The sequence below is a fragment of the Triplophysa dalaica genome, chromosome 13 (genome assembly GCF_015846415.1).
Source record: "Triplophysa dalaica isolate WHDGS20190420 chromosome 13, ASM1584641v1, whole genome shotgun sequence".
Lineage (NCBI taxonomy): Eukaryota > Metazoa > Chordata > Actinopteri > Cypriniformes > Nemacheilidae > Triplophysa > Triplophysa dalaica.
Window position 1 is genome coordinate 4704577 of NC_079554.1, and position 26448 is coordinate 4731024.

Consider the following 26448-nt stretch of genomic DNA (forward strand, 5'->3'; position numbering starts at 1 on the left):
TTCACCTTGATATTTTAGCGCGGATGTATACCAGCTTAACTGCACTGTACGGGGCGAGAACGAGATTTTTCAACTCGCGTGATTCGCGTCATTCGCGGAAGCAGAAGCCGCCTCATCATCTCATAACCAGGGCTTCATTCGCGCGATTCGTGCAGCAAGTAGGTCTATTGGCTCTTTGCATTAACATATAAATCACTCGCGCTTGACACGCCATTCGCGTTTGGTCTGAACACAACATAACATTACTGTGAAATTACCGCATTAAACGTGACGTGCTAACATGGATGCAGCTATGAAGCCGCCGGGTTTGCTTCAGGGAATATTAATTTTTAAGAAGCTTCCCAATGGAAACATCGACAAGACTAAGGTTGTTTTTTTCACCTTGTGCAATACGGAATTGGTTTAAAAAAAAACACTTTCTCTCAACAGGTAGTTGTCTAGCTTTAGTTGAAACCAGTAACTTTGTATTGAGATCTAATGTATTATGGCTCCTGTATGAAACATCGCTTGTTGCTCCCTAACTCTTTGTAAGTCGCTTTGGATAAAAGCGTCTGCTAAATGACTAAATGTAAATGTACTCTAGGAGCTCTTCCAGTCTCAAGTACCACCTAAACGCAAATCATCCCTTAGCTAATGCGGAAGTAAACACAAGTTCATTTTATTGAACATAATTTAATTTTCATCACCAATTATCATAGTAGAACAGCTTTCTCAAGCAGTTTGAGATGCATTTTGGAAACAGGAGATGAGCCCCTGGTCTAATGCGCCACCTGGCTTGAGAAACCCATTCTCAAAGACTTACTTTTAGTCATTATTTGGGTAGCACACATATTCTGAATGCCTTCGGCAGAATTCAAATGAGCCCTTTTAATCTAGATTAATCTTGGAATTAATCTAGATTAAAAAAAATAATCTATGCCCACCACTAATATATATATATATATATATATATAGGTCGATTTTTTTTAACGAACATACAGAGAAGGAACAAAAAAGAGTTTCTTTACTGCTTTCAAAATTAGCAATGTGAATAAAAACAAATAAACAACACAATTTTTGAAAAACTGCATGATAGACTCGTTGAAATAACAGTTACAAACATGTCAACAAATCTACACTTTATGTAACAAAGATAGCCATGATGAGTATATATTTTAAATATTATAATATAAAAATAGTGTGTATATTTAAAATATTTATATACTTAATTAAATAATTAATTTAAAGTGTTTATAGTTAAGTCTTCTGTGAAAAAAAACCTTCATCTTCATTTAACCTTCCACCTTATAACATTGTTTTACAGAAAAAAACGTTAAGATTTCCGGCCGTTTACATGTTGACTCATGAAATCTGTGATCCATTGTGAGCTTGTGTTAACTCTGGGTATCTTAAGGGAGGTTGACTTACTCTTAACTTACTCTTATCATGTGTTTTGGAACCGACATGATCAGGGTAGGCAGGTTTTGAGGTAGTCAGCCGAAAGTTCCGGGTAAGCTGGTGGTAAATTAACCCAGTTTTCTGGAAAACACCCCTGTGCTCCGGCACCCGCCAGACCTACAGTTTAATTACTTTTATTAATTTTCTTTACGTTTGTTATTTGGTTTTGCAAACATAGTCAGCCAAGAAAATTTACTGTAGGGTTACCTACCCTTTTGTTTGTTTTGGTATCTGTTTGATAGCTTTGTTTAATGTTAGAGTAGTTAGGTTAGAGGTTTTTGTATTTTCTTTTAGGTATCTCCTTAGAGGTTATTTATTCTTGTTTTTATTTATAGAATTGTTTTGCTTGTTATTTTGGTCTGGGGGTTACCCTGAAGCTCATGGTCATTTTTCCATGTATGTACCTTGTCAATGAATCCTTCCTTTTGTCAACGAACTACTAATTTCAATGCAACACATTTAAACAATAAATATCATAAAAGTTGAAGTTATTTTTTAGTTCTTTGGTTTGTAAGTTGGTCTGACAGCTGAAAGAGCCTCTTTGTGCCTCATTGACAGCTTCCCTCCTTCCAACCTTAATAAATACACTGGAAATAAAGCTAATTTTAATCAAACTAGTATAATTACAACTACAACTTGGGAAGACTGCATTGATGAGGACGAGCAATGTGCTACAGTAAGGCATAATTGCCTTTTGTCAGAGATCGATCATGCATGACTAGAGAAATGTTTTGGATTGGATGCAAATCTAAACGTAAAGAATATTGGGTATGTAATAATGATGACGAAGTAAAAAATACGCTACAAGAAAACCATTGGTTAGCCTTCCCAGTGTAGCCTGTAGAAAGAGTTTTCTGTTACTGGGTCAAAGTATTATTTAATAATATAATCTAGGACAGATTCGACTAAACTTTGTCTACCCTGGAAATGAACAAAAAATATGCAGAAGGCATTTTCTTTGCATAAAACACTGCTCATTACAAATCCAGTTGAGGGCGATGTGTTTTAGCAGGGGTGTCCAAAGTCGGTCCTGGAGGGCAGGTGTCCTGCAGAGTTTAGCTCCAACTTGGCTCAACACACCTGTTTGGAAGTTTCTACTCTGCTTTGTGAGACTTTAGGCTTGTTCGAGTTGACCCATACTAGCCTGCCATCGACTGGGGAGATCTGCCGGTTGCAGGCGGGGGTGGAGAAAAAACGGCCGTAAGGTAGGACACATTGTGCATCCCGTAGGGAGCTGAACCTACAGCAGACCACTGAATATTATTTTCTTTATCACTGATGAAGTGAATATAAAAGCAATAGCTTTGTCTTTTGTAGCAAATTTGTGTGAGTATAATGGTAACCAAGTGTGTCTGAATAAACGGAAAACTTGTCATATATACACGTGAACATTCTGGCAAATGAGAATAACATGTGTCGTCACCAAGGCTTTCGAAACTGATTTTATTCAACTGCAGTGCCTGACCTAGGTGGCTGGTCTTGTATAGATTTTGAGGTACTTTGAGGTTAACTCACATGTGATCGTAAGTCGGACAAATTTTCTAACCAGAATGCATCGCTGTTGTCAGACGGATGCAGATTCTGCGGCGCCGCATGAAGTCGAACTACTTAAGCCTCTTGATTAGCTGTTCAGGTGGGTTTGATTAGGATTGAAGCTAAAGTTTGCAGGAAACAGGACCGACTTTGCACACCGTATTGTAGCATAATTATTGTGCTCATCAATGTAACTTTTTGCTTGGCCGTCTAATCTAATGTGCCTCAATACGTTGTCAAGTAACCACAGTCGGACTTTCAGACATGTTTAAACACTTGAGTGAAAAATATCAGAGGCACAGAAGGCTCTTGGCACAGTATAAGTAACAATCGCTGTCAAATGCCCGCTTTAATGAAACCTATCCCAATGACATGGTAAATCGCAAAACCTCATTACTTAATTTAATTTTGTTTCTATTCTTTTGTAGAATATGTTGCAGTCATCTTAACCATCAGATTCCAGCAACTGTAGTTTTTTTTTTCTCTAGTGATAGAATTTGTTGGTAAATTAAAAAAATACTGTTTATTAGTAAAGGATTATATTACTGGATTACTGCAAAAACAATTAAATTACTGTAATATTGTTACTTTTGTAATGCCTTACTCCTAGCACTGATTGAAAGTCACTTTTTATAAATGTGTACGTCACGTCAGTAAATATAAATCTTTAAATTCTTACTTTTCAGGTTGACCTTTTGAGTTAGGAAATGCCAGCACTTTAAAGGTCAATACATCATGAAATGAGAAGACAATTTTTTTTAAATTTTATTTCAACTGTGTTTATTTCCAAATGGCACTCACTACCTTGAATCTAGTGGTTGCACAATATCTATATATGTACATAAATATATATATATATATATATATATATATATATATTATGTTTATATATATGTATGAACAGTTTGATTTCAAAATGAGATCTCTGTTTAAGAAAAAAATTGAAAATCATATTTTCATTGTGCCCTCCAATTAATCTCAATCAAACTGATTGATTTAAGCCATAAAAACATAAAAATACAGCTAGCTAACACAATACAACAAAAAACAGAGTTAACTCATTTTGGAATGAATCTCTCTCTATAATTTACTTACATGTGCCGCCCAATGTAGAACTCGAACTTGGACAAATAAAAATCTCAGAATGCGTGTTTGTAGTACAGTTAATACCATAGCGTGATAACATATCACAACAATAGCATGCTTCTAAGAATCTCGTTTTAATGCTTACATTTTTTAAACTTTTTTTAGCTTTTTACCTCAAATATCGAACCCATTGCTGTAGCTATAATCGTTTGTTTGTGCATTTATGGGTTTGTGGGATTGTTTTTTAATGTCATCACGACTGCAAACATCAGACAAAGAGACATTTTTTCAAAGCAAACATGTTAGATGCTCCTGGGTGAGAAGCAAAGCAATTTCATCACTTATCGGAGCATCAGTAATGCTATATGTTTCAAGGTAAAAGGAAAATAATCGTTACAGAAACAAACTTGTAAATGTCATGATATTTTTACTGCACTGGTATTTTATGTAGACAAAGGGTGTACGACTGCACATAAATAACATTCTGGTAATTCAAAATGGAACAGTATCTCAATTCTGTTGACAGCTTAGGCTCTATTAGGCTGAAACATAAGTATTTTACATGTGTCTGCTTCATATAAGTCGTAATATAAGGTTTTACCTTATCCACATAATCAGAGATTGTCTAGAAGCATTCAATTAAACCAACAAGAACTTTAAAACGAGAGGGGGAGAGGGAGCGAGTGCAGCATGTGTATGTCAGACATAACAAATAATTTAATTCCACAGTAAGACTACATGTCTTGAGATTTCATGGGATAACTTCATAAATCTATCACATTTCAATGCACTTCATGTATAGGACATTATTGCTGCATGGATATACAGTGTCCATATTTATCATCTTTAGGCTTAGTCTCCAGTAATTGTACGTTTATTCTTGAATGAGTGGGACTCAAAATATTGTTTTTTTAAAGAACTTCAGTTTTCTACCTAATGACCTAGAAGTACGGAGCTTAGCCTGATTTTACCAAACTGTAGCCTTGTCAGTCATATGCTAAAAAAATGTATGCAAAAAATATATTCAAGAGAGCGGAAGAGGTTCTCCTAACCTAGTAAAGAGTAACAAGATGGCAGTACAGAGGCAGAGACCATGGACTTTACAACATAGAAACAATGTGTTGGAATGATATGATGACAGGGAGTTATAATAAAAGGAATAATATAATAATGAAATAACCTATACTGCTTGGTGTAATAGGATGTGATTCAGCAGCTTCATTATTTAAATTAACTGTTAAAACTCAATTAAAAGTGTATGAAACCAAGTCAAAATGGACACATATTTGTAATATTTTTGCGCATAATGCAAAATATTTTTTGAAACTGCAATTTTTTACTTTTGCCACTCTGTCACCCTCTTTGAAATTAAATTGCAGGTAGCTTTATGTATTTATCTTCATATGGATTGAAGTCAACCAATGTTACATTTCCCACAAAATCTTACTATCAATATTATATGCTTACCGTTTAAATCAGGAGAAGGCAGGCAAACAGTTTCAAGACTGACTGACCATAAGAACTGACAGCACAATTTTGTGACAATATAAATGAAACTATAAAATATAAATGTAATGTCTGAGTCATGAATAAATGGTCCCATGCTACTGTGACTTCACCCTTTCAGGCTCCCTATTGGCTGCTTCAGAGATCAATGGCGTCCATTTTGTGTTTAAATCGATGTAGTTTACAACACTTAAGTCAGAACTTAAGAATCAGTCTTAAACTTTACTGAAAGTTGCTTTTATGTTCATTATAAACGTTTCCTTCTCTGAAAAAAGTCCTACTTCTTTCTAAGAATTTTTCGACACTTAAGTCAACGTTTGAGACTACTCTTAAGAGTATTTTTGAGATATTTTATAAATACGGGCACTGCTTGACAGAATTCTAAGAAAATTTGTAGATATGTATAACGGTCGCTAGGAATTTAAATCCTCATCAAGATGGCTGTGTTTAAAAGCAAACATCTGGGGAATGTCATGTACACATCTTAAAAAATAAGTTCTGATGCTGATTATATCTGGATAATCATCTGTTGTTTATAACAAGGTAACCTTGTGCTACGGAAAGCTAAAGTAACAGCCAATATCGACAGCGATTTTGAGAGTTGGCTCTGACATCTGAAAGGATTGCATGAACAGGAAAGATGTCCCTATCGTGATTTTATTTTTTAAAAGTCTTTGTTTTATGTAGTCCGAACTAAAGTGGCAGATATTGTATGTCTTCAAACGACGTGTTTCAGAAAATATACTTGATGGATGTACGGTAGGAGCTATTTGGCATGTTAGGCCATTTTAAGTTTTTGTCAACATCAGGTGGGACGTAATATTAAATGATACAATTGATTGTATATCTATAGGGAAGTTTTGCGTTGTATCTGTTATAGACATGGTTACATGTTACTGTCACGTTGATGTACAGATGTGCTCCGATGCGGTGTAAGCAGTTAGTCATTTAGCAGTCAGTCTCGGATTCATCTGCGCAGAGCAGCAATGCAAAAGCACAACGCACATAAAGAAAATAACTCTTCATATAACTGACATTTTATGTTTCAAACTGAGATGGCGACAAAGAGGTTAATGTTTGGAACGGCAGCTTAAACCATAAAGACTGCTAATATCTGCTAACTCGCATGCAGACATGGAAAATGCTTACAATAAGCTCAACATATTCTTTATATGAACATATAGTTAATTTGCAAAAACAAAAAATCATGTTCTGTATCATGTGTTTATTGTGTTTGTTAATTTGCTTTTGCGTTAATATTACGTAATTAAAATTGTTTTGTAAATAAGGGTCCTGTTTATTTCTATGTGCTACTGTTTTTAAATTACCGTTATCAAGTTTTCAATGCACAGTGAACAGTTAAATCAACAGCTGAACATGGTAAGGGTGACACAAGGCACTTTTGGTATACATTATGTTTTATGTTTACTCTAGGGCTCCATCTGCAAACTGAAATTCCTGTCTTCAATTTTGTTCTCATTTTCTTCATCTTTGGTCTTCATTGGTAGAGGAATTATTCCATTTTGTTTATTAGGGCTTTCTAAGTTGGTCAGACTGGCATTCACCTCTTTATCAAGTTCACCATCATCTACCTCTTTCTTCTCTTCATCCATTGTGGGGTTGCTACAACTGAAGGAGTCTAAAGCTTTTCGACCATCGTGTGGGATATTTTTCTTCAGATCTCGGTTCTTGTTCCTCTTGGTTAGTTTTGTGACAGAACTGAGACGGTTAAAGATGTTATCTTCTGAATGTGCCTGGCTCGGGTCGCTTTGTGGATGTTCACTCTGCTCAACTCGTAAACGTAGAATATTGAGCTTGCTCTCAATGCTCTCCTGGGATGATGTCTTAAAATTTGTGCCATCCAAGCTGTTGAAAGCAGCTCGACGTTCAGGGGACAGAATGTCAAGCGAATGGGCCCGCTGGTCAAAACCTAGCTGCCTGCGCTCCATACTGCGAATAGTAGCAGCTCTCTGCAGTTTGTCGTGAACTTCTACGCTCAGGCGACGCCTGGTTTCACGGAGCTCTGCCTGAACATTGGCTTTCCACTCAGCTGCATGAGCTTTAATTTCACCAACCTTAAGCAGAAGAAGAACATAATAAATCTGGGTGTCTTTAGCTGTCCATGCAAAAATTGTTATACCTTATACCTAATAAAACCTTTGTCCTTAATACTCAAATTACAAACAAAAATATCCTCACCTCCTCTTTTGTTTTTTTAGAAAGTACCCTCAGCCAGTCTCCTATCATGCTTAAAACTGCAGCAAAATAAGCCAATCCAACCAGGATCCAGAACCACACCAGAGGTCTGTACCATTTACTGTACTCTATTCTTCTGTTTCCTCCTGGAAGAGAGAATAACACTAATTTTAAAGTTGGGAACACGTTGGTATATATAAAAATCTCTTGTCAAATCTCTTCAAAACAGTTTTTCGTTAAACAGAAATGTGTAGAAGTTCAGATTTCCTTACAATTCCTTCCGTCTAAAATACAAAGAAAAAAAATATGAAACCATATAAAACCTTGTTTTATTCAAATATGGTGAGGAAGATGGGAGGAGAGCCGTGAAGTGTGGTTGGTGGCGTTAGTGATAGTTGGAATCATCTGTGTGCACACCAGTCCCGCATATCTCACGGAGGAATTTGGGAACATAAGAGGATGAGCGACGGGACTGCTGACGAGAGAGGACCGGTTGGCCTTTTACTTCTGTGTTATTGTTTGTTTATTTTGATTAAAGTTTGATAAATGTTCAACGGTTCCCTTCTCCTTCCTTGCCGACTTTGAACTGTATCACATTGGTGCCGAAACCCAGGAGGAAGGAGGGACATGCTGTCTTAGAGCCCTCATCGGCGAGCGGCATTGCGGTGCTGAGGAGTTCGGGCAGCGCGGACAAGGGATGTGCCAACAGCTGCCCGAGGCAGTGGTGATGGAGCAGTATGCATCGGTTGGGACTAGGGATGCACCGAATATTCGGCCACCGGAAATTTTCGGCCGAAAATGGCCCAAAAGTGCATTTTCGGTTTTCGGCCGAAAGACTTCTATCACCGAAACAATGCGGCCGAAATGTTGTGATGACAAACAGATACCGCTCCTTTGATGCATCTGTAGCGGACGTTATTCCTTTAATCGTAGCACTAAAGCGTCTCCTAAATTGCATGCACCCTCAGGGCTCTAGAGTGCGACCAATATTGGTGTGTGAACCAGAGGTCGCGAAATCCGAAAGATTCTTTGTAATTGACAGATTTTTTTTTACAAGTGACGGAAAAATCTGATGGCCGCCCCTCATTCTGGCAGATTACAATGAGGGCAATTTGTAAACACCCGTTTCCCTTCAGCGGGATATGCTCGTGAAGCTACCTACGTGTCGTTGTCATTTGTACTGACTAGACATGTGATGCGATTTGGGAAAACCCGTCGGTTGTCGCGCTGGGACGCGGGAAAGACAGTTCACCTATCAAAGTAAACCACATGACATGAAGAATGAATAAGTATTAATGATCATTTTCCGCCAGTCCTGTGCAAACTATGGCAGGCAAAGTTGTTTTATACAATGTTTTCGCGAGGTGACAGAGTCCCCCATATACAGCACCAGGAGTTATGCCAGCTCCACTGCTCACGCGAGCCGGACCGCGATCGCAAAACATACAAGAGATGATCAAAAGTCCAGACACTATGCACATGATAAACAGCGTAAAACTTGCTTCACTGCTTATTAGTTGTTGTCCGTAATGTTTGTCACTTTCCTTGTGTTGTGATAATGGCAGAGCTCTCGTTCTTTAAATGTGCGCTGCACCATTTTCCTTACTTTCGTTTTATTCCAACGGTTTTGTACAGTAATTTTATACTCTTCAACACTAATAAAAATTTAGTAAAAAAAACATTTCCTAGAGTAAGTCTCTTACCACTGTAAAGTGTTTTTTACTTGTGATACTGGACTGTTGGGATTTTATTTTCATAACTTAACTTTAAACACGTTTTTCTCCAAATTCCCTTCCTGAACATCATAGCGCTTCAGACGACAGAATAAGTTGGTTATTCTATTCTTAGGCTACTTATTATCAACTTTAGACATCTGCAATTCTTGGTGCATTTGTTGTTGTTAAAGTTCTACAGTTAACATATGGGCTATGGGAGTGTTTTTTTGATACACCATTATGTTGAAGGCCTACAGAGAAAATATTGTTGTATCTTTAAGCAGATGCACTTGTTCTGAATGCACTTTCTTGTAGTAGTCCTACAGAGAATTTTTAATTTTTATTTTATAAAAATAATTTTTTTTTTATTTTTTATTTTTTTTTATTTTATACCGTGCTAAATAAATATTTGCATAATTTGTAATTGATTTATTCTTTGAAACTTTACTATTTATGCAATTGCAATGCCTTGATTTTAGTAAAGTTAGTACACAGTCATAGCCATAAATGCAAGGGTACTAATAATTGGCCTTGGTTTCCTCTTTTTCGGTTTTCGGTTTCGGCCAAGAATTTTCCTTTCGGTGCATCCCTAGTTGGGACGGCAGCAGGCTCCGGAAGGAGCTAGGCCCTTAGATGAAGCGTTTTTGACAGATGGTGCATGGCACACCATGCAGATCCAATTCACTGCCAGATTGTTTCAGTGTTGGAGTTTCTGCAAGAGAAACTGTCCTCAGGGACAAGCCACGGTACTCTCAGGGTTTATTTTAGCCTGCCACCCTTTAGTCGCCCGTTTTATTCGTGGAGCGAGGCAGCTGAGAACTCCTACTAGACAGATAGTCCCTTCATGGGTTTCCGGTTCCTGATTGCATCGCTGCCGGCGGCTAGTTTGTATCCTCTGACACTTGCTTCACCTCACATTTGTTCTTGGTCTTATTATTAGTGTATTTTACTATCGTTACATATCACTGTCGTTGCCGAATTATTTATAACTTTATATTTTAAACCTATATTCATTGAAACGTAACGCCGCTAGCATATTAGCGTGTTAGCTTGCCTTCTGTTTACATTGTGGAATATCATCTCCCCCTATTTGTCTTGTGTGCTAACTGTTTCTCTTTTTAAGTGTATATACTAAGACTCATCAAGCAACCTTGGTAAGTTAGGATTGCACTTCATACCCGGTGAGTTATGGCTTCTATTCCTATTGTTGTTACTTGCACCTCATGTCATATGTTTAGTTTAGCCTTCTCTGTCAGCGGCGAGGGTTTTACATGTGATAAATGCAGGGAAGTAGTTAGGCTGACGGAGAAGATTTTAGAATTAGAGTCTCGCATCCAATCTTTATTTGAGGATAGTAAGAGTGTAAGAACCGTAGAAAACACTTCGGATGCGAGCAATGTTAGCGCACACAGCTCGGTTCCGGTTGAAAATCCCCTGCAGCTGGGAAACTTTGTGACGGTGAGACGGCATAGTCGCAGGACAAAACATCACTCAACCGTTCCGATTAAAGTCTCGAACAGGTTTGCCCCGCTCAGTGACGCACCGACTGAGAAACCTGCTGAAAGTGCCCTAGTGATCGGTGATTCTATTGTCCGGAACGTTAACATAGAGACACCAGCCACAATAGTCAAATGTTTACCGGGAGCCAGAGCGCCTGACATCAAGTCAAACTTAAATGTGCTGGCTAAGGCTAATCGTAAATACAGTAAGATTGTTATTCATGTCGGCACAAATGATGTTAGACTCCGTCAATCGGAGATCACTAAAGATAATATTAAAGAGGTGTGTGAGCTCGCAAAAACGATGTCAGACACTGTAATATTCTCTGGCCCCCTTACTGCTTACCGTGGTGATGAGATTTATAGCAGATTATCATCACTAAATGGCTGGTTGTCTGAGTGGTGCCTGCAGAATAATATAGATTTTATAAATAACTGGAAGAGTTTTGAGGGCAGACCTGACCTGTTGAAACGAGATGGTCTCCATCCCTCCTGGGATGGGGTTTCCCTCCTCTCTAGAAATTTGGCACACAGTCTTAATAATGCTAAAGTCTGACTACCTAGGGCCCAGGTCAGGAAGGAGACAGAATGGCTTAACCAACTGTCTGCTTGCCGTCTCGCGTTACAGAATACACAAAATATACAACATGTAATAATCCCTTTTTACAAACAACATAAAATAGAGACTGTGTCTGTCCCCCGGATTAGCAAACATAAGATATTGCGTAAACCTCTTGAAAGTAATTTAATAAACGTTAAACAAATCAAACATGAACAAAATACAGATAATCAGCTGTTACGACTCGGATTGCTTAATATTAGATCTCTCTCAAATAAAGCACTTTTTGTTAACGATTTGATAATCGATCATAAAATAGACATGCTTTGTTTGACAGAAACATGGCTAAAGCCAGATGATTTTATTACTCTAAATGAATCCGTTCCCCATGATTATTACTATAAACACGAGCCTCGTCTAAAAGGTAGAGGGGGAGGTGTCGCTGCACTTTACAAGAATTCTTTTATTACCTCTCAGAAGTCTAATTTTAAGTACAGTTCTTTCGAAGTCATGGTACTTCACGTATCGACACCTAATACTAAGGACAAAACATTTTTAAAATTTATTCTAGCTATTGTATATAGGCCTCCAGGGCACCACACAGATTTTATTAAAGATTTTGGTGGGTTCTTATCAGAACTAGTACTGGCCGCAGATAGAGTCCTTGTCGTCGGTGACTTTAATATCCATGTAGACAATGATACAGATGCCTTGGGACTGGCTTTCAAAGACACTCTTAACTCCATGGGCGTTAGTCAACATGTGTCAGGACCCACTCACCTTCGTAATCATACTTTAGATTTAATACTTTCTTATGGTATAAATGTGGACGATGTTAAAATCGTTCAGCAGAGTGAAGATATTTCGGATCATTATCTGATATTATGTTTGCTTCAATGGCCTACGGCTGCAAATCAAACTCCTTGTTACAAATATGGTAGAACGATTACTTCAACTACCAAAGATGCGTTTCTCGATAATCTGCCTGAATTGTCTAAAATATCCAGCATGAGTAATAACGTTGACGATTTTGACACTACTATTGAACATTTTAACTCTACTTTCTCGGAAATATTAGACACAGTTGCTCCTCTGCGTTTAAAGAAAATTAAAAATAGCAGCCCAACACCGTGGTATAATGAACACACTCAGACTCTAAAAAAAGCATCCCGTAAAATGGAGCGCAACTTTAAGAAAACGAATTTAGAGGTATTTCGTATAGCATGGAAGGATAGTACTCGAAATTACAGGAATGCAATAAAAACGTCTAGATCCGCCTACTTTTCAACATTAATAGAGGAAAACCATCACAACCCTAGGTTCTTATTTAACACCGTGGCTAAATTAACAAAAAATAAGTCGTCATCGACGTCAGATTCTGATTATCAGCATAACAGTGATGAATTTATGAACTACTTCACAAGTAAAATCCAAGATATAAGAGAAAAAATTATAACAATGCAACCTGTAGTGAAATCCGCTGAACAAACTAACTACAGCACCCCTAAGGAGAAATTGCAATTATTTTCTACAGTAGATCACGATGAACTGTCTAAAATCATTAAATCATCTAAATCATCAACATGCATGCTAGACCCTATACCTACAAAACTACTGAAAGAAATGCTCCCCGAAATTATAGATCCTCTTCTTAGTATTATTAACTCATCTCTGACATTAGGACATGTGCCTAAAGCATTTAAGGTGGCTGTTATAAGGCCTCTTTTAAAAAAAACCAAACTCGACCCCAAAGAACTAGGGAATTACAGGCCTATATCGAATTTACCTTTTATATCTAAAGTTCTGGAAAAAGTAGTTTCAACTCAATTATGCTCCTTCCTCCAAAGGAATGACATTAATGATGAATTCCAGTCTGGATTTCGAGCATGTCACAGTACAGAGACTGCTTTGATCAGAGTTACAAATGATCTGCTTTTAGCGTCTGACCGTGGCTGTATTTCGTTATTGGTGCTGCTAGACCTCAGTGCTGCATTTGACACCATTGACCACAGCATACTTCTACATAGACTCGAAAATTACGTCGGCATTAATGGAATAGCATTGAAATGGTTTAAGTCTTATTTATCCGACCGTTTTCAATTTGTAGCAATAAACAATGAGGTGTCCCGCAAATCACAAGTCCAGTACGGTGTACCACAGGGCTCAGTCTTGGGACCCCTGCTCTTCGCATTATACATGCTACCTCTAGGAGATATAATAAAGCGACACGGAATTAGCTTTCACTGTTATGCTGATGATACTCAACTTTATATTTCCTCGATGCCTCATGAAACCCAGCAGTTTCATCGAATAAAGGATTGCATAGTTGACTTAAAAATGTGGATGAGTAACAATTTTTTACTACTAAACTCGGACAAAACAGAAGTGTTACTTACTGGACCGAAAACTGCTATGCGTAACAACCAAGAATACTGCTTAACGATTGACGGTTGCTCCATAAAATCCTCGTCATCAGCTAAGAATCTTGGCGTTGTATTTGACAGTACTCTCTCATTTGAAAGCCATGTCGCCAACACCTGTAAAATTGCATTTTTCCATCTTAAGAATATATCTAAATTACGTCATATGCTGTCACTGTCAGATGCAGAGAAATTAATTAATGCATTCATGACATCAAGACTAGATTACTGTAATGCACTTCTAGGTGGTTGCCCTGCGGGCCTATTACAAAAACTGCAACTGGTTCAAAACGCGGCAGCTCGAGTTCTTACACGTACAAAAAAGTATGAGCATATAACCCCGGTTCTGTCAACCTTGCACTGGTTACCTATAAAGCATCGCATTAACTTTAAGATCTTGCTTATTACCTATAAAGCCCTACATGGTCTAGCGCCGCAGTATTTGAATGAACTTCTATTGTATTACAGACCACCACGTACATTACGCTCTAAGGGGTCCTGTCAGTTGGTAATACCTAGAATTTCAAAATCAAGTGCAGGTGGTAGATCCTTTTCTTATCTAGCGCCTAAACTTTGGAATATTCTTCCCTGCACGGTCCGGGAGGCAGACACACTCTGTCAGTTTAAATCTAGACTAAAGACTCATCTTTTTAATCTTGCATACACTACACCTCCATAATATTAATCCTCAGAGGATTTAGGCTGCATTATTTAGATCAACCGGAACCAGGAACACATCCAACAACAAATGATGTACTTGTTGCATCAAAGAGTGCAGAACAGTACTCTACTCTCAGCCAGTCTTGTCTCTTTGTTCCAAGGTTACCGCAGGATGCAGTTCATGCCCAGACCTGATGGCAGAGCTGAGAATGGGAAGCGGTGACCTGACAAGTGCTAAGAGGATAGAGCTGGATAAAGGACGCGACAACTTTGTTTTTTTTCTACAACATTTCAAATGCTATTAGATTGTTAATGATAATCTTTAATTTTTATATTTTTATTAAGCCTTGTTGTGCAAGCACTGTTGAGCTTGTGCAGAGGCAGCAGCTTTTGCCAGAGGGGAACTGGAATCCCCTGGTTGGGCCTGGGTTCCCCTGAGGTTTTTTTTCTCGATGGGAGTTTTGGGTTCCTCACCACCGTTTGCATATTGTTTTGCACTATCTGCCTGGCCGGGGGGGCTGTTTTAGAATTCATACTTGTATTAAATGTGTCTCATGTACAGCTGCTTTGTAACAATGAAAATTGTAAAAAGCGCTATATAAATAAAGTTGAGTTGAGTTGAGTTCATGGGACTTAGCGATAGTGCTCGAGGGTCTGGTTAGCGCCCCTTTCAAACCTATGGAGTGAGCGCCTGTCAGGCTTCTTACCCTTAAGATGATTTTTCTAATGGCAATCACCTCCCTTAGGAGAATTTGAGATTTGCAGGCGCTCTCAACCTTGCCATCCTGCTTAATTTTTGCCCCTGGGATGGTATAGTCTATTCTGCAAACTGATCCGAGTTATCTGCCTGAAGAAACATTCTCCCCCGTGCATCCGGTTGTTCTTGAGGCCTTCTGCCCTCTGCTGTTCATGACATCAGAGCAGGAACAATTACACCTACTGTGTCCAGTACGTGCTCTTCAGAATTACGTCAACCGGACTAGCTAGTACCCTAGCAGCAAGTGTGTGATGAGGCGGGCTGGTCCTCTCCGCACATATTTGTCAGATTTTATAGTCTGGATGTCCATGCTACTCCAGGCTCACACGTCCTATAGTCTACATACCAGAGTCATTTCTGAACAATGGTAACCACAAAACTAAAAAATATAACAAACTCTTTAAACCCTTAAAGATAAATGAACATCAAACACTAATGATTGTTTCTTTTTACAAAAAAATGCATAAAATAACACTCTAAATGCAGTTATACGCAAAGCATGCTGGGTAAAATAAGTTCTCTGCCCAATAAGAACTACTTTGTTAAAGTAGAGCTCAAAGTTCAGTGCCAAACGAGATATTGTCTTTAGCAGAATTCGCTTTTCAAGGACTATGGAGGATGGCACGAAATGACTACAGCCCTCTACTTCCCGGGTACATGATGTCACCCTTCCGAATGTTTTTAATAACCTCCGCCCAAAGGAATATGCCTAAAAAGGGGTGGGCGAGGATGAGCTGCTGGAGTAGAATTAGGTTATCAGAGATTGTAAACATTTGACTGAGCTATGCACTAAACCACTTTCACATTCATCACAGTCCTACAGTTGGTAATAAGAATTCCGCTACAAACATTCTAAGATAATCGACAGTCAAATAACAAATTTTATGACTTTAACATTGGCTGTGAAAGCTGTTCTATGTAATAAACTGATATTGTGTGTGTGTTTATGTGTGTGCGCATACCTCTGTCTGAAACACTTCTATGAAACGTCCTCTGAAGTCCTGTTTGCTGTCTCCTAGTAAATCTGCTTGTTTTATTATCCAACTCGGGTCCAATATTAAAAAAAGCAAAACTATCGCTTCTATTATTAGTGTTAATTAACATAAACGGTCTTACGCTATTCGGTCCGGTGTCATTTCCCTCGCCATAGTAGGAGAAAAATGTTTGATCTCTAACAAAGATTGACGTTTGCATTTGCACTAGCAGACCTACATTACACTTCGATCGATCCGCATGTTCTTAACTGATGAAGTGAAGTTGACGCCATTGTTACTGTTTATTGCTAAAAGCCAAAGCTTGTGAATTTACGTGCAATGGGAGGGGCACCGACCAATCACAACAGCCTGTAAAGCGGAAGCCAATCACGAAAGACCTGGTCAGCTTTACCAATCAGAGTGTTTCGGAAGTAGGAACTTTATATAGACCGGAAGAAATCCAGTTGTTTTGGTAGAAGTGGGACGGCGATGAACACAGATTGAAATATGCGAAATATAAAGCATCTTTTTAAATTAGAAACATGAAAATCCATTGTTTAACACCCAAAAAGACAATCAAAGCCTCTAAAACAGCCAAAGACTGGGACCTTTAAGACAACACAACTCCTTTATGTTGTCCTAACATGAATGGATTCAGTTATGTGACTGAACATAAAAAACATGTTTGTGTTTATTTAACTTAAGCAAATTAAGTAAATTGAACAAGCAGCAAAAATCTTTTTTGAGTGTACGTTTTATGCTCATCTCCCTGCCTCCAGCAGCTTGTGTTTTTCCAGAAATAACTGTGCAGCTGTGTCTCTAAATACTATGTGAAGATGTATGCAATTATACTTTATAGGCACTCAAGATTAAAATGAGATTAGCAGAAACTGAGTGTGTTACCCGATCTTTGAGAACGATATTAAAAACAAAGTCACATGCGTATTCATGAATTATGCAGAGAATTTTCATGGGACGTTCCACCTGTGCTCTTGACCCTTTTCCTACAGCGTTGGTGAAAGCAAATATTTCTGTCATCAGTCCCTTAATCACCACAACAATAAATCAGTCCCTTCAGGCTGGTTACGTGCGTCCATTTAAAAAACGGCTTTAATCAGGCCAATTCTCAAGAAACCTTCTCTGTTTCCTCAAACCCTTGCACATTATAGGCCCATATCACATCTGCCATTTCTTTCGAAAGTAATTGAAAAGTCAGTTGTCGGTTACCTTCAGGATCACCTCAAACTAAACAATAGTGAGGTTTCCGTTCCATCCACAGCACCGAAACAGATCTATTGAGAGTAACAAATGACCTGCTGATGACAGCTGATGCTGGTTCACCATCTCTACTTGTCCTCCTGGGTCTGTCCGCAGCATTTAAAACCATTGACCATGGCATTCTCCTTCATCGGCTACATCACTTTATTAGACTTGATATCATCGCGCTGCGCTGGTTTGTATCATATCTCACTGACAGACAGGAATCTGTGGCTTTGGGAAATTCAAGGTTACATCCACATTATTTTAGAATTCAAATTTTTTAGTTTAACATAATTAATATTGCATTTAGGAATGTATAGTCCGTTTAATATTTGATATTAAATATCCTCTCCTTTATATTAAATGTGTGCTTTCACTGTGAGTCTGTGCGTGTCTGTCTGACTGTCTGTCTGTGTGTCTATGTCGATGTGTGTAAGTACATGTGCATATTGTGTGTGTGGAGCGTTTGAATGTGGGTATTTCTGTCCTTTGTGTTTTCACCTTTTTCATGTTTTTACAGGTATATAACTTCAGTTGTTTTGCTTATATTCAATATATATAGTCAATAAAGCTGCATTGTAACAGTGAAAATTGTAAAAAGCGATATAAATAAAGTTAAATGACATGCTGTTGGTTGCGGTGTTCCACAGCGATCAATCCTTGGACCTATTTTATTCATCTTCTATATGCTTGGCATAGGCATCAGTCCTTTCGGAATATCTTTCCAACAACCCTACCCCTACTCACAGGCTGTCTGGAGGAGATTAGCATGTGGATGATTTATAACTTTCTCCAATTAAATAGTTCTAAAACAGAAGCAATCCTCATTGGTTCCCTTCATCAAACCAACAAATTCACTATAACATGTATCTCGCCATTAATTATTAACTCGGTTTCCTACAGATTGGTTTATTGTAATGCTCTTCTCATTAGGATCCCTGGGAAGAGAATACAGAAACTCCAGCACATACAGAACAGTGCTGCCAGGATCCTGATGAGAGTACGTAAACATGAACAAATCACGGCATTCTTAGATCCCTACACTGGCTTCCCATTTCCTCCTTTTACATCTGAAGGTCCCACAAGCCATTGATAGTTTTGAGAAGGGTCTTAAAACACACCTTTTTAAAAAGTATTTTAATGTTTAGATTACCTTGTTATGTTTTCATTTCTAATTAACTGTTGTAACCTTGTGGTTATGCATTCTAGCACTTTGAGATTTTCTTGGAAATGCAAAGTGCTTTACAAATAAAATTTATTTTATTAAATATTGTATATTATTATTATTATTATTATGATTAGCAGGATTGGGCCTTTTGGATGTTTCATTTGATCTTGGATGTAGAAAGCGACGTATGAAGAACAGACCCATGATGTATTGTGTGCTCCTTCTCCTCTGTCTTTTACTTGCAAGAACTCCTCATTCAAATTACATGAAATCATCATCACTATATTCCATGCAATCACCGCTAAAAATATTGTAGTTACTCTCCTGCATGTTTCTAACCATTTCTTTATAAAGTTCACTGTAACACTTCCTGTAATCTCACTTCCCCCCTAACCCTGTTTCTTTCCGTTGTAATCTTTGTTCCCTCTCTCCAAGCTGCTTTTCATCTTCCTCCCTACCCACCATAACCATTTACTCATCTCTCAACGTTGAGGTAGCTACTGATAGTCTCCGTACAACATTGACATCTTGTCTTTTCAGTGTCTGCGCTCTTATTCTAGGCCTTCACGTGCTACAGCCTCTTGCCCTTAGCTTTCTGAGACTCTTCATGACCATCGGACTAAGCTAAGGGCTGCAGAGAGGAAGTGGCACAAGTCTAGAGACCCCGCTGATCTCTCCAAGTATCAACATCTTCTTAACTCCTTGGCTACTGATATATCTGCAGCCAAAACCATGTACTTTGGAAACGAAATCCAAACTGCATCTAACCCGCAAAAACTTTTCTCAACCTTCTCTTCTCTTATCTGTCTCCCTCCACCTCCCACCAATACCTTGCTGACTACTGATGACTTTGGCAACTTTTTCACTGATAAAGTGGAGACCATCAGCAGGCAATTCTCTGCTCAACGCATCCCCGAATCTCTCTTACCCCTGTCTATCCTCAATTCCCTTCTCTCTCGCCCCCTTCGGAGATTGATGTCTCCTAGATTCTGCCTTCCACCTGCCCTACTACCTGTCCCCTTGACCCGATCACTTCCCATCTCCTACAGGCTTTCTCTCCGTCTCTATTGCCTCAACTCGAGCACATTATAAGCACCTCCATCCCCACTGGTACTGTCCCCACCTCATTTAACAAGCCCTGGTAACTCCTCAGTGGTCAGCAACTACAGACCATTCTCACACCTGGCTTTCCTTTCCAAGGCCCTGAAAAGGGTAGTTTTTTTGAAACTATCTTTTTTTGTTGTTGAACAGTTGTTTAAACAAAACAACAGTAAGACATAATTCAAAATAATTAAATGCATTAATCAGAAAAAGAACCAATCCCTGACAGTCTTATCTAGAAAGATATCAACATTCTGTAAGCACCTGACCAAGAAATGTTAAAAATAGCTTGATACCTTAATTCTGTATGATTCTTTCATTGACATAATTTTGACAACCATTCTTTGGAAACAAATGTATTTCAATTAGTGCCCATCTTTGTTGAAAGACGTCTGACTTATATTGCAAAACTGCTGGCACTTTTTAATATAAAAACATCTGTTTTAATCATTTTATCCATTCTGCTATAGTGAATTCATGTGTCTTCATCCAATTCACAGTGATTATGTTTCTGGCTACCATAAGCATATGTGTAGTACAAATACGTGGGATTTACAAAATTGATCCAGGGGGAAACAATCCAGCAAAATAAACATTGGTATATCTCTTCCTAACATGACTAATTTCACTTTTAATTCCCTCGCAGTATATCTGTATTTTTGAACATTCCCAGAATATGTGTCCCCCATCTTTCCACATTCCCTCCAACACTGTGATAGTGCTGATGAACTCTCAAATTTAGCAATCGCCAGAGGAACCCTGAAAAATCTCATTTTTCAATCCAATTCTTTCCACATTTGGCTTCTAGTCTCTTTATGACAGCTAGTACATACTTTAGTCCACTCTCTTCTTCTATTACTGTGTTTAACTCTAATTCCAAGGCTCTTTTAATATGAAATGTGTTATCAGACTGGTCTTGCAACAACTTTCTATAAATGTGTGCTATATGATTTTTAATTGGTAAACTATGTTCATAAAATATTTTTCAACATTTGTTGGAATTCTTATTATTATATCCCAATGTTTATGACTTTAATGTAGTGTAGCAATTGTAAGTATCTGTAGAAATCATTGGATTTCAATTAAACCTATTGCGTAGTTCAGACAAAGGATTCATGATCTCCCTTTCAAAAATCTGAATTATTATCTTTAAACCATTCTCTTCCCATCTCCCAAAGGCTTTATCCCATATAGAGGGAATCAAATCTAGGTTATTTTTAATAGGTTTAGCATGTGATAAGGTTGCTACTCCTCTAAACTTTTTGTATTGTAGACCAGATTTTAACAGTATGCTTTATCTACCTATTTTTTTTCTTTACTCCCTTCTGAGCTTGCAAATCCATGAATGGCAGGATTGTCAGGGAGACTCAGAAATTGAATTCTGTTCAATGTCAACCCATTCTGCCTCCCTGTCAGTACCAAGCCATGCAGCTATGGCACTAAGCTGAGCAGCCAAATAGTAATATTTTACATTGGATAGATTCAGACCACCCCTCTGTCTCATTTGGTCTCTTGCCAAATGAACCTTGAAAACAGTTTTTCTAGTTTGGTGAATTCTGAGATAGGAACCCAGACTGGAAGGGATTGGAACATGAAGAGGAGTCTTGGTAGTACATTCATTTTTTACCTTTTCTATCCTACCAAACATGGAGAGAGGTAATGAATCCCATCTTGCCAAATCTCTTTCTCTTTTCGTTTAAAAAAAGGTGTGATAATTAGCATAGTACAAGCATGCTATTTCAGGGGTAATGATGAAATCCCAAGTTTCTAAAGCCCTGCATGGACCATCGAAAAGAGATCACACTGTCCAGTTGGGTGGGCCAGTGTTCAGAGATCATCATTGCCTCCAATTATCTTCTATCCGCAAACTAATCCATAGTCTCTGAGGGACTCTAAAAGAGCCGCGATAGATCTAAGGGGGTTTTCAATAAAAAGAAGTACATAATCTGCGTATAATGATATTTTGTGACATTTCACTCCATCCATAATCCACTGTATTCTAGGGTTGTTCCTTACTAATTCTGCCAATGGCTCGATGCTAAGAGCAAATAAGACTGGAGAAATTGCATCGCCCTGACGAGTCCCCCTTCCTAATTAAAAAAACTCTGAGCATTGATCATTAACTCGAACTCTTGATTTTGGGTTTTTTTAACAAATCTTTACCCATTTTACAAAAGTATCAAGAAAACCAATAGAACTAAGACTCTGTTCTAAAAACACCCAATCTACCCTATCAAATGCTTTCTCAGCATCTAGGCTGAGAAGCATTGTGGCCATTTGGCTATTTTTTCCAATTCGCTGTAAGTTTAATGCTCTTCTTATATTATTCGTCCCATATCTCCCATTAATAAATCCCGTCTGATCTGGTGTAACCAAATTTTTTACAATTCTATTTGCTAATATTGTTGCACTGGGTCCGTATCTCTCACGATGGAGATAGGAAGTGGCAGAGTGTACGACGAGAGAGGACCATGCCCGGACATGTGTTTAGTTTGTATTTATGTTCTTGTGGCCAGCAGTTGACTGTGAGGTGGCTGCCGGCCTTTTACTTCCATATTTTTGTTTGTTTATTTTTTATTAAAGTTTGTCTAACTTTCGCGGAGTTCGGGAAAGTTAGGAGTTCGGGAAGCACAGACAAGGGACGTCCGCCAGCGGCTGCCCGAGGCGCTGGTGCTGGATGAATCGGCTGGGATGGAAAGCTCGCTGCCATGCTCCTGGGCCGAGGTTGGGTGGCGGCCGTCTGAGAGGGAGCAGAGGAGTCATCGCCATTGGTCGTGAGCCGGAATCCTGCTGCCAACGACCATAAAGGTGAGGAGCAGGAAATAAGGTACTCGCTACCAGCTGCCCTCAGCCGGAGGAGCCATCGCCGGCCTCCAGGGGCCGGAGGAGGATCGAGCCATCCACCGAGCGTCCAGTACCACGGCATGGCAACGTGAGGAAGAGCCTCACGGCTGGCTGAGGACCGACCAACAGTGTGTCAGGGAACCGGACCAGATATTGTTTCTTTTTCCTCTCTCCCCTCTCTCGTCGCTGTCGCTCCTTTTGCTTCCATCTACTTTTCTCTCTCCGTAAGGGAATGACGCGGGGCGATAATGAGTGTCAGCTGAATGTTGCACCGGCTCCGTATCTCTCATGATGGAGATCGGAAGCATAAAAGGACGAGCGGCAGAGTGTACGAAGAGAGGCCTGGGCCGGAACATGTGTTTAGTTTGTATTTGTGTTCTTGTGGCCAGCAGTTGACCATGAGGTGTCTAACATTCCCCGGTTTGCGCCTCCTTCCTCCCCTACTTTAAACTTTGTTTCAAGGAATTTGTTTGTTTACAAATTCCTCATAATATTACCATCAACCCCAGGTAACTTGTTATCTTTTATATTCACAATAGTTTCTCTTGTTTCTTCCTCCTGAAGGCAGCGCAGCGGGAGGCAGAGATTTTGATTGTTAACGCACATAATGTATTGACATACATACTTTAAAGGATCTGCCTGTGGGATACAAGTCAAACCAGTTGAGTGCAGTTCTAGAGATGCTCAGTTTGGAGAGAGAGTGGACAAAATTGGACATCACTACTATACATACTGTATCAAGTAATATTTGTTTTGTACGTACCTGCAACATAATCCCCAATGCCAACAGTAGTCAGGGTGATAACCACAAAATAGATGGACTCTAATCCTGTCCATCTTTCAATGTGTTTGAAGATGATAGCTGGTATTGTGACGAATAGAATGCAGCCAGCCAAGATAAACAGCAATGTAGAGGCTACTCGAATCTTTGTCTGGCTTATCTGATTGTGTTTGCGCTGCAGGGATGAAATAGAAACAAAGCAACAACAACATGATAAATGAAGAAATATAGTATAAAGGCAATTTTCAGTCACGCCCACCGGATGACCTCGCTACTAGCAGCAACCACATGTGGCATGAAAAGACACTTTGTGACTTTGTGGGGTGATTTGAGTATCTACATTTAGAAGCCAATATCACAGCATGTTGGATCCTTCTGGTTTCAGAAGTCAGAGCTTTCTATTAATTTACTAGCCAGGTAGGGTCGAAACCAACCTATCACAAGGTCCAATATAGCCTCCCAGATAAAGATGATAAAAAAAGATATCGAATACTCTTCTATGATCTTATTTGACATTCTGCTGTAACTTTAATATGCTGTTGTAACCATTTTATAACTCAAATGTTTAGCATCAGAAAGGAGCCTAAATCAGCAAAGTGATGGGGTGATGCTGTAAACTCTACAGTTCCAGCAAAGTTTGTCATATCACAGAGGTTTGATTCATCCTCTGCAACCCGTAACTCAAAATCAGCCTGCAAAATGGGAAGTGGGCTGTGCAAACGTAATTTTGTCAGGGTGTTTTTATATTTTTTGGGGGGAGCATTACGGGTGCGATGGCAAGTCCGGTCGTCTAGTTTCCCGAGCAGCTGGCGCCCTCCAGGCCTCCCGAGCATATATCCAGCCAGATATCTAGGCAGACGCCTTAGAACAATTAAAACGAAGTTTTCACGATTCTTGAATAGAATTGTCCTAAACTTATCTGGTTTTGTTGAATCTGTATCTCACCTTGTATAATTTTGTGGAAATAATTTGTGCATATATTTGTGCTACTACATGTTAAAAATATGCATTTTTTGTTTGTTTTCTCAGTAAATTAATTTTTGTTGAGCACAACAAGAAAATTCCAGATAAACTGTTATTTGGCAATAAATAAATAATTATTATCTAGCATTTGTTGTAGGGTCATAGCCAATATACTGTCATAAATAGACACCTAGTAGCGCTTTATTGTCAGTTATGTTTGGGTCTGTCATGTCTTATATTTTGAAGTTTAGATTGTCCTTGTCCATGGTCTTTGTAGTTTCTGTGTAGCCCTGCCCTAATTGTCTCATTGTTCACAAGTATGTCTTGTTTAGTCTTTAGTCCACTCTGTGTACAAGTAGCCCTTATGTTTTACGGTTCACTGATGTCTAGCTTTGTTCCTGTAACCCTGTTTGGTGAGTTTGTTTATGTTCATTTATAGTTCAAGTTATGTTATGGCAGTTGAAGTCTTGTTTTTGTTTTGTTCATGTTCCATTAAACGGCACATGGGTTCTTAAAACCTGCCTTAAGTGGATTCATTACAGAAAGCTAGACACTAAAAATCAAACCAGCAGTTTGCCTCTTGCAACTTGTCAGGGTGTACGTACCAATGAGGATTTTGTTCAGGACTTCTGTGGACTCTGATCTGGTCGACTTCAATGGGACTCATTTAAAAAACATTTGTTGTTTTGGTTTACGGTATCCAGCAGTATCTCATCATGTATCACGTTATGGATATAAATCATGCGACTTTTTGCTCGGATCCCACCAGATGTTGTGGAACATTTTCCAGTGTATGTTATACTACTACTTTTTAAGGTTAAGCTACATCTTTATTTAGTCTCAATTCAACTTTATTTATATAGCGCGTTTTACAATTTTCATTGTTACAAATCAGCTGAACATGAGACATATTGACTATAAGCAAAACAATTAAAGTTATACCTGTAAAATAAGAAAAAGGTGAAAACACAGAAGACAGACATACCCACAAACAAACACTCCACACACACAATATGCACATGAACTAACACACATACACAGAAAAGCACACAGTGGCGAGTCGCCCCTTGCTCAATCACTGCGCCAGGACAAGACACAGCTGCCGATCATCAACTGGCCAATCAACTGGGCATAAAAGCCAGCGGGACAGAAGACACAGGGAGCTACGACTCCAATGCAAACGTGAGTTAACCCATGTGTCTTATGTCCCACAGGCTCGGACGAGTGACGACCAGCAGCACACTGGGAAAGATTCACACAGGACACACACACATGGTGATGGACACGCACCTGGGCACGGAGGTCACGAAACACTGTAAAATATTTCCAGAGACACTACCACGCCAGGCATCCATCCACCCACCAGACGGCGCACCGAGCATTCTCACTATTGAACACCTCCCCTCTGGGGCTATGAAAACACCTTTTGTGTATGTGTCGACTCTCCACCTGCTACATTTGATGGAAAATGAGGGGCAATCAAGAGAGATTTGACGCATACACAAAGACTTACCAACTTTTTTTTCTGCTCTTTCAGACCCTTTCTCTCTCTGCCAGCGGCATTCCAAGATGGAGGAGATTGTTCACGTGCTCGCGGAAATTACAGTCCGCAGACATCAGCTGACTGAGCAACTGACACAGAGGCACAATCGCATAGACGTAGCCATGGAGCAGATGTGAGATTCGATTGCAGCTCTGATTCCTCTCCCGGAGGCTCGGTCGGCCTCCCACCACCTCCTTACTAAGCTAACAGAACAGGATGATGTGGAGGCATACCTCCACAGCTTTGAAGTCATTGCCGCTTGGGAGGTGTGGGATAAGTCTGAGTGGGTAAAGGTCCTTGCACCTTTTCTCACGGGAGAAGCCCAACGGGCCTATTATGCTCTCCCCGTGGCTGTAACAGTTGACTATGATGTACTAAAGACAGAGATCCTCGCCAGAATGGGGTTGTCAGCCATCAGTGCAGCGCAATTTTAATTTCAAGTGGAC

The 26448-nt window shown here is 39.1% G+C and overlaps 1 protein-coding gene across 1 annotated transcript in view; it reads right to left on the bottom strand.

Annotated features, from left to right (window-relative positions):
* Positions 1–3882: 3882 nt before the first annotated feature.
* The window catches only part of kcnk10a (potassium channel, subfamily K, member 10a), a 97124-nt gene continuing 74558 nt past the window's right edge, over positions 3883–26448 (bottom strand). The window contains exons 5-7 of the mRNA XM_056765225.1: positions 23479–23671; positions 7762–7904; positions 3883–7637 (exon numbers count right to left, since the gene is read on the bottom strand). Of these exons, the coding sequence (XP_056621203.1) occupies positions 6993–7637; positions 7762–7904; positions 23479–23671 (981 nt within the window). The 3' untranslated portion in view covers positions 3883–6992. The remainder of the gene's footprint in view (positions 7638–7761; positions 7905–23478; positions 23672–26448) is intronic.